A 9,508-nucleotide genomic window follows, 5' to 3' on the forward strand; every position below is an offset into this window, starting at 1 on the left:
GTGTGTAGGCCTTCTAGTGCATCCCTACATGAATGAATTTTGTTCCAAATGAGGCAGATAATATACAGAAATAATTCATGTTTAATGCAGAGTATATTAAAAAATCGTTGGTTTTAATCTAGTGAAAGCTGAATCTGAAGCCAGCTACGTCTTTAAAATAATTGAGTTATTTTTAATAGGAAAATTATTAATGGGAAGTTGTGAATGATAACTTCAGCAGAAGTTAATCCTTGAACAGACTTCAACTGATTTACAGTTTATCTTCAATAGTACTTTTTTTTGTAATGCATAAATAAATGTGAACTAACAAATGGATCATATATAAACCATAGATCCAGACATTTTAAGAGTCTGTCTTTTGTTGCCTTGTCTTACAAAAATAATTCAATTCTCAGTCATTTTTACAGTCTAATACACTCTAAATACAAGTATATGATATATACATTTCTCTGCAAAATGATGTAAGCAGTAACTTTTTTTCGCTGTTTTACCAGTGTAAGATGTTTAGAATAAAGCCTTTATAGTGTTTAGAACTACTGTACACACACAGTTTGAATGTTGCTAGACTACAGTTTTGAATAAGTCTGTAATATTATACTCCTGTAGCTTGAACTTAAAGTAAGTACACAATGGGTGCTTTTGTGAGATTTACTGTTATTTCATTCCTTATGAGAATGTAAGTTTCAGGGGTGTGTAGCGTATAAGCATTTTCCTTAATGCAATTGATTTTGCTTCAGTCATTTAAAGAGCTGTCAGAAAAAAGTTGGGAAGGGATCAGAAAACAATGGTAATTTGCCAATTCAAATGTTTAGCTAGTTTTGCAAAAGTCAAAAGTGGAATGTTCTCCTGGAAAATCCTAAGAATATTAACGCTTCAAACTTGTGAGCAGGTCAGTTGGTCTAAGAATTTGCATGTTACCTCCTTTTTCATATTTACCTAACTATTTTGGGCCAAATCTTTGGCCCCAGACCGGACAGACATGTTAGCAGTGCTGGCAGAGCAGAGAGGCAAGCGACCTGTAGTAATTGGCCACATAAGGATTTCTTTGGCAAAGAGGAGATGGCGGAGACAGGAGTGGTTTGAAGCCAGGGTATGTAGCCATGCGTCACTGTTCCTCACAGATCTGGAGAGATGGGAAGATTAATGTTGGGTTCTGGAAATCTTAACCAGGCAGAAAACATCCTTGCTTTAACCATGTGCAACTAAGCTGAATTGTAACCTGTAGCTTGCAGTGAAGTATGCTTTTATCTCTTACTCCAAGGTCCTATGATAGGCAAAACTCTAGCTCGATACAAGGATTAAACGTGGAATTTAATGTTATAAAAAATACCACTAACATGAATGCCTTTAAGAACTACAAATAAAACATAATGATCAGAGTCATAGGTTAGAAACTCCAACTCTTACTTTCAGGGAAGGTGGTTAGAATTTAAATAAATGCTCTAATTTCTTCCCCCTTCTCCATCCTATAAAATGGAATCACTTAGAAAATTATAACACTCATCTCCAGTAACGTATGCCATTTATATAGTTTGTGATATCTTAAAATAAGGCTTTCTGGGATGTAATGCAGCAACTTGAAAGAATTTACGCTGACAACCTGATCAGCTCTAAATAGTAACAGGGCTCAAGTGAGAGGTAGGTGTCCAGTTACTGGAGGTGTGTGGGTGCCCATGTTTAAGTGCTAGCAAATTTTTGCTAGCAAATGGGTAGCAATTTGAGACACTTCCCATTTAGGTAGTACAGTTACTACATATTTACAGTACCACAGTGAGATACAGGTAATTTAAAGCTCACAGTTATTACCCGTGCAGCAGCAGGCATGCACACCACATCTGATTTTCGTTTAACATGTAAAAAAGAACCGCATTTATGAGTGACAAATTCAGTAAGCCTTCAACTTTCTTGTTACACCAATCAAGTTCTTCACGGGTTAGATTTATTCTGTAGTTTCTCAAGTAAAAGGTATCTCTCTAAATTCTGCTTCATTATGCTCTGATGACCTGCTCCCTTTTCACTTTAAAATGGGTGATAACTGAACAAATATACCCTGTCCCTTTGGAATGTGGATATGCAAGAGGGTTTTGCTGACTTGATAAGCAGCTGAAAGAATATCAGAATTTTTTAACTTAGTCTGTCCTTCAGGGCTTAACACTGACAACCTTCATTTTATCAAGAGACCTTACAGTCCTGTCCTAAACATATTACCTTTTTTTCCTTCTTGCTGCTTATAAAACGGCAATTTGCTTCTAAAAAAATGCAAACCTTTTTTGGGGGAGGGGTAGGGGTCGGTATTAAGGTTCTGATCCTTACTGTCATCTATGACACAAGAGCAGCTTGCACCAAATCATTCTTTGAGTACATTCTACAACTCTTACTAGAAGCATTGTAAAAACAACTTTTCTCAAACATCTTTTGGCATTAATATTGTGGTGTTCTTTGATGAACAATTGGGGATGCTTTGTTTGTGAATTTATTTATTCTAAGAAATATTGGAAAAAAGATTAGAACCAGCAGTTGTTAGGTGGGCCAATTAGAGAGAATTAAGTGTGTATGGCCTGGTGACAACTATGCAGAATTTTGCTGTGATGATGTGTGGGTTTCTTTTTCCTTTGCTTTGTGGAAACAGTCATTGATGTGAACATTTTCTATATCCAAAAGTTGTGGAGGCAATACATGTGTGTTTTAAAGAGTAATAGTTTATACTCCCAACAATGTGCAATCCTAAAATAGAAATGTTCCCATGTGAGGTAGGTGTTCAATTTTATGGAAAAAGTATTGAAAGATGTTTGCATAAAATCACTTGCAAGCAAATACATTGGCTGAAAATTGTTTTCACAGAACATTTATCAGACCATTTAAAAAGTGAAAATTTAGTGAAAAATCCCTAGCTGTTTGTAAATCATCTGCAAATCATCATTTGCAAACAGGAGTATAATGACTGTGTCAAATGAATTACTGTGATGTTTTTGCTCCCTGCTAGCCAGGTGTACCATAGTTATACAACAGATGTTTGAATTTCTCAAGCTGTGCAGAGGCTTTAAGATCCAGGCTAGCAGTACCAGCAATGACAGTACTACATTCTATTTTATTGTTATCTTACACAGAGTGTTCTTGATTTGACTGCCTGTATTGGTTCCCAAACATGAAGGACTCTGGTTTCCCAGTAACTCTGTACTGTGATATTTTCCAAAATCAGAGTTTGATCAATAAACAATGAAGACTCAACATTCAGGGTCCTGTAAATAAGCTTTACATTATTTTGTGTATTGATTTAGCCAATGAATAAGGATTTGTGAGAGACTGGTTTATGGAACGTCCTTTTGAATTTTAGCATAGAATAACACAGTCGGCAAGAAATTCCAGATTCGTTAGACTATTCAAACACATCTGACAGTTTCTCCTGATAAACTTACACAATAGCTCTCTAGGACTTAGTCAGTAATACTCTAAAGAAGGTTGGGAATACATTGAAATATATGATTATTTAAATAGATTATGCAAATAGGCATGTATGTTCAATAACTAGTCAATACTAAAACAGCATCTTCCAGAGTACTTAAGTATTTCTGGTACTGGAGCATATTCATTCAGTGTTACATCTAAAGTATGATGGAGATTCTCTTCCTTCAGACAAGTTACATTCCTTCTTTTTCTCTTAACTTTATTCAGGGTAATGATCCAGAAATAATTTGAGAATATTTGTATGACTATTTTAATATAGAATGTATGTTATTAGTTAATTAACCCAAATGTAAGAAGTAGATTTAATTAGTTTGTAGCCAATAAGGGCTTGACCATGGAATAGGTTCAGCAACCTGACATCTACTCAGCAAAGCATTTGAAAATACATACATCATAGTAAGAAGAGACACTGCATCACTTAGTACAACTATGTACATGCTTACAGAAAAGCTTGTGTTGAGTTTCTTGACTGGCAGTGGTATAAGCCTATTTTAGTTGAAGTGTGGTATTGAGCCAGTATGTTTAAAATCACACACACATTGCAAAGTTGGATATCAGGAGGTAAGATGTGTCAAAAGTAGAGGTAGTGCACCCTTAACTGAGTCTTCCCATGTATTTGCATTGTCAAAATAAATCAGATCTGATGTTGGTTCCTCAGGAGAAAGTCTTAATTTCTATAGACTGTCTGTTACCATAGAAAAAAAAGAACATTTGTTCTTTTTTCTCAAGTACTTTGCTTCAAAAACTCAGTCCTGCACGTTGAATTCTGAAGAACAAATGGCATTCTGATTATGGATTTAAATAAAAATCAAAAGCCAGCAATAAAATATCAGAAGTATTTTTAAATAACGCAGGAGTCTACCTAGCACTTAAATAGTAACACTGTAGGTATTTACAGGTAATCCTCCGGTCCCCTCATTAACAGAAGCTCTTGTCAGGACTTTGGAGGATTCAGATTTTGCATATGTGATGCCTACAGTAGCAGTTAGGCATCACACAGGTGCCTGAAGCCTTCTGATGATCTCTGTCCAAGTGCTAGTTTGCAGTAGGGTTTAAATGAACACATAAAATACATAAAAGAATCAACGTCTGGTAGTTACTAAACAGCTTACTCTCCAGCCGTCCTTGGGGGGGAGCTAAGATGAACCAAAACCGTACGGGACCGTACTGTGAGCCCCAGAGGAACGCAAGCAGCCTTTCTAGGAAACCACCCGCTTTTCTTTCATTTGGACTTGCAGAAGGTCTTCCCTCCTCTGATCACAGCAAATCACGTTCCCCTCTTGTTTTTCTTTCCAGACAACAGCCTCAAATTCCAATCACCACGGGAACGGGGGTTGTCTATCCTGGTGCTATTACCATGGCGACTACCACGCCATCACCTCAGATGACATCCGACTGCTCGAGCACCTCTGCCAGCCCTGAGCCCAGCATCCCCGTCATTCAGAGCACTTATGGTATGAAGACGGACAGCGGAAGCCTTGCTGGAAATGAAATGATAAATGGAGAGGATGAAATAGAAATGTACGAGGACTATGAGGATGATCCCAAATCAGACTATAGTAGTGAAAATGAAGCCCATGAGGCAGTCAGTGCCAACTGAGGAGTGTTCACAGAATTAAAGTACTCAGACTCATTTGGGTTTTTTGGGGTTTTTTTTGAACAAAAGTTCTTAAAGAGCCTGCATGCATGTGTGGCTCCTACAGTTACATCAGCAGAATGGTCTTAAATGTTTCTTAACGTGTGAGACAGATTGTTTCCCTAATTTTTCATGAACTTGGTTTTTTTGTTTTTGTTTTTTTAATTTAGATGAAGACATATATTAAATATCAGACATCAGGACTTGAAAACTTATATGAATCAATAGCTGTCTTACAAGTCTTACCTTTTGTCTTTTTCCGTTTGGATGCTGATAAAGGTTTAAGTTACTGTTTTAGATGGGGGTTATACATTCTCACTCAGGTATGCTGTGCCAGCCTACAGGTTGTGAATGTGTTTTTATTCTGGATTATTTTAAAAAACAAAAACTGCAGATTTCATATTGTGAAACAGAACAAGTCCGCAAGTGTGCACATCTGTGCATCATAGCTCGTCTTTAAAAAATAGTCTCTGAATTCCATTTTTTTCCATATGTATAGCTGAACTTCTGATGTGCCAAACTTTTCATAACTTTTGAATCTTAACATTAAAAAAAAAAAAGTCTTAAGGGAGACACTGTAAAGTCTTAGACAATCCTTTGGCATCTTAAAAAAAGTATATATAAAACCTAATTTTTTCCAGAATATGGTAAAGTACTCAGGAATCTGGAGACAGGATATTCTTAAGTAATGAACATGGTTGCCATAGTGCATGTGCCCAATTGCTTTTGCCTCTTGATGTGCCATTAGTGTGAAATCTTAAGTAAGCACAAAAGAGCGATCACCAGCTATGGACGGGCCTGTCTTAGCAGTGTGAGGCCACCTCTGATTACATTCTCTACCCCTTTGCTTTTAACCCTTGCATTCAGTCTTAACACATTTTCTCTTAAATAATTTATTCATTCCAGAATGCCAAGGGTCCAAATACTTAATATTTATTATTAAAAGTACTGTTGGTGGCATTACACTTACAATTCCTTATTGATATTTTAAAGAACCCCTTCTTTCTCCTCCCCTAAATTACACAGGTATATAAAAATAAAAGTGCACCTGCTACTAAAATGAACATGACATTTATGAATGAGAAATTCAGCTGTTCCTGTAACTGTATGTGCAAGGAGCTCTTGGACACACTTTGCTATATGTAATGCAAAACAGAGTACTTTTATATGCATATACAGTGCAAATATTCCTAAAAAATTGTGTTTATAGATTTAAACCTCTATACTTAGACAGCAAAGGCAGATGTAGAATCCAAACTGCATGTAGAGTCCACCAGGATGAATTTTTAGGCCTTGCAGAATCCTACAGTGAATCATGGCTCCATACATCATGTTCCTGGTGTCACCTGAAGGAGCTGTTTGCTACCTGAAGTATTTATGCAGTGATTTATATGTGAGACTCCTAGTGGGGGAGGGAAGGCCACACAAATATCTGACTTGCAAAGCTGGGAAAATGGTGCATCAAAAATATTTATTGAATATTAGTCGTGTGGGAATGTGAGCCAGATCTTGATGAATGCTTGTCAAGTGCTTTGGGATCTTTGGATGTAAGGTGCTATAGAAATTAAAATTTGTATTTGTATTACTACTAGAAACAATGCAATTGCTAGAGAAAATTCTGGGAAACGTATGAGAGGTATTCAAAGATTGTGAGTTTATTAAATTTCAGCGACAGAGAATAAATTGCCTTTATTTTTTTCCCTCATGCTCCACTCCTATTCACAAATACATCACTGTATATATATGCAGATCCAATGGGCCTGATGAATACATGTGCTGAAGCTCCTCAGCTCCCTCAGCATTTATTTTGAATTGGATATATTCAGCACATTGGTGATAAATTCAGACTCAGGCTGAGAGGTATGAGTGGGCCCAGAGCTGCTCCTCTTGAAGTCTGTGGAATCTTCCCACAGAGCTGAGCGGGCTTTGTTTAGGGCCCAGCCCATGAAAGAAGGATAGTGTTAATGCTGGCTATCCTCGTGCTACCATCCTATCTTCCAGAAATCCCTGTGAGGTGCGATGACAAGATGCTGTATTGGGAGCAGTGATTTTCCTCAGAACCCCACCAATACCTATTTGAGCAGAGATAGCCACTGTTACCACTGTAGGAATCACATTTAAATGTGCGAGAACAGCCCCCACGACAAAGAAGATTGTTCAATTTACAGGACAATTAATAAAGATAATGGCATAGAAACACAATGGTCAAATTTCTCTGACCATCTTGTAATTTGGAACAAAATGCTATATTTTTAATATTTATTTAATGTGTTCTGAGTCCATGTCTAATAAGCAATAAACTGGTCTAGCCAAGACTTTAAAGGCATATGCTGTGTCGTTAGCTGGTGAGCGCCCTCTTTAAGCTGGCTAAGGTACTGATAGAAAGTGTTTTTTGTTCTTATAATTGCTTGGGAATTTGAACTGGTTTTAATACATTCAGCTCAGATTGGGGGGAGGATACCATTATTTCCTAAAAAAATTACTATTTATTAATGTCTTACATAATTCTCCAGTTAGAAGTATCTCTTCCTCCCCCCATATCACTTTCTTTCTTTCTTGCTCTCTTTTTTTCTGGTTTTGTTGCATAGGTAGAATGCTGTATTGCTAGCATTGTATTTTATGTAATTATTTTTTTTTTTTGCACAAAGGCAAACATTTAGATTAGTTGGTTAATTTTTTTTTTTTTTTTTTAATTTTATGACCATGCCAAAATAATATTCTGCAGGCTTGTGGAGAACAAAGGACTGTTCTTTAGGACTGAAACTTGATTTTGCTTGTAGTACAAAAAAACACACACTCACAGATGTTGTTTCGTAAGTGTTATAAGCACTGGATATAAATGGTATTTTTTATCACTTCTGACTAATGTGAAACTGTTGTACGAAAACTACATGAACAAAAGTCATCTGTTTCGACTCGTGTGGGCCTGCCTCACAGTTGCCGGATTTGAGTCATTTTTATGTCTTGTTATTTCATTTATTTATGCAAAATACATGTATGTATGAACACTTTGTTTTAGCTCCAGCCCTGCCTCAATGCTGATGCTCTGTAAGTTAAAGCCACATTCTTGAAAATGACTGGCTGTTCAGGACTCGCCAGCTGGTAAAAATTGCATTTATTGGCTGGGGGAGTGGGAGGAACATATTTGAATCTGAATTGTGCATATGAGCATTTTATTCTATTTATTAGCCGACACTGGCTCTAAAATGTCAGTAGAAATCAAGGGAGGACAATCACAAGGATAAAAAACAACATTTTTACTTTATTAATAGGAGCTCAAAACAAAGTTTTTGATGAATTTACCATCTCATTTTAGAATTTTTTTAAATTGTGTAAATATAACATAGGAAATAGAATTTTATTTTTTGTTCATGGATACTTAGTGAAGTATAAGTTATGTATTTACTTTTGTTCTATATCAGTGTATGTTGGTCCATATTAAATGCTGACAAGTCACTGTACCTCATGTAGATGCTGAATTTACACCCGCAGTGTGAGCGCAGTATTGTGGACCTGTAGCTGGGACAGCAAGATGCCTCACTTGTGCTCTCACTGATCTTTAATAGCATATTCCACAAACACAGAATACTTTCTTCTTTTTTAGAAAGCTGATACATTAAACATACCAAATTTCTGATACATTTGTCAGGAAACACAGTCTTCTGAGTTCAAGTAAAACTTACGAGATATTTTGCTTCTTAACAAGAATGGCATTTGGAAGTCAAAAAGCGTATCCCTGGAAAGATTATCGTGACTAAGATGGCCCTTGCAATGCAGTCAAGACCTAGTAATAGCAAACCTTTATTTTTTACATTCACTAAATCATATTATTGTCATATAAGGCTCTAATGCCAGGGGAAATTGTTCACACAATACACAAAGAGGACTTGTGGAATTGCTTTAGAAGCATTGTGTTTGAACCCCCTCTTAGTAACTCTGAAAAAAATAACAACTCCATTCAGGTAATGCATAAATATAGTAATACTATTTTCTCTGTGAACAGACAGTTTATTTAATTAACAGATACAATATATTTTCTTTTTGGAAAATTATAAAATACTTATTTTCAAGAGAAAAACACTCCCGCAACAGTCTGATACCAGCTAGAATAGCTCATATTTCATACAAATGGAAGATAAAAGTCTTAATGGAAACAACTGCTTTCCAGGGTTCAGGTTTACATGGAGAAATGACTCTGACGAAGTGGCCCAATTCTGGTCCGCCCCTATGTTTGGGCATCACTGCTTAGCTCGCGAAACCGCCCGCTGAGAATACAGGGGGTCGTAACGTGCTCCTGCATCAGTGCGCTCAGGTGGAGCACGAGGCAGGGGGAGGGCAAAAGATGGGATTGCTCCGGGATGGGAATGTGAAGCAAACAGCAGCATCAGTCACGATAAATACGATACC

At 36.7% G+C, this 9,508-nt stretch overlaps 1 protein-coding gene across 6 annotated transcripts in view; it reads left to right on the forward strand.

The window, feature by feature from the left end:
* SOX6 (SRY-box transcription factor 6) overlaps positions 1–8,562 on the forward strand; it is a 337,003-nt gene extending 328,441 nt beyond the window's left edge. For all 6 annotated transcript variants that reach the window (XM_032984902.2, XM_042784521.1, XM_042784522.1 and 3 more), the window contains one exon: positions 4,762–8,562. In XM_032984902.2, the coding sequence (XP_032840793.1) occupies positions 4,762–5,065 (304 nt within the window). In that variant the 3' untranslated portion in view covers positions 5,066–8,562. The remainder of the gene's footprint in view (positions 1–4,761) is intronic.
* Positions 8,563–9,508: the final 946 nt, after the last annotated feature.

This window comes from Tyto alba, unplaced genomic scaffold (genome assembly GCF_018691265.1).
Source record: "Tyto alba isolate M040663 unplaced genomic scaffold, T.alba_DEE_v4.0 Super-Scaffold_8, whole genome shotgun sequence".
NCBI lineage: Eukaryota > Metazoa > Chordata > Aves > Strigiformes > Tytonidae > Tyto > Tyto alba.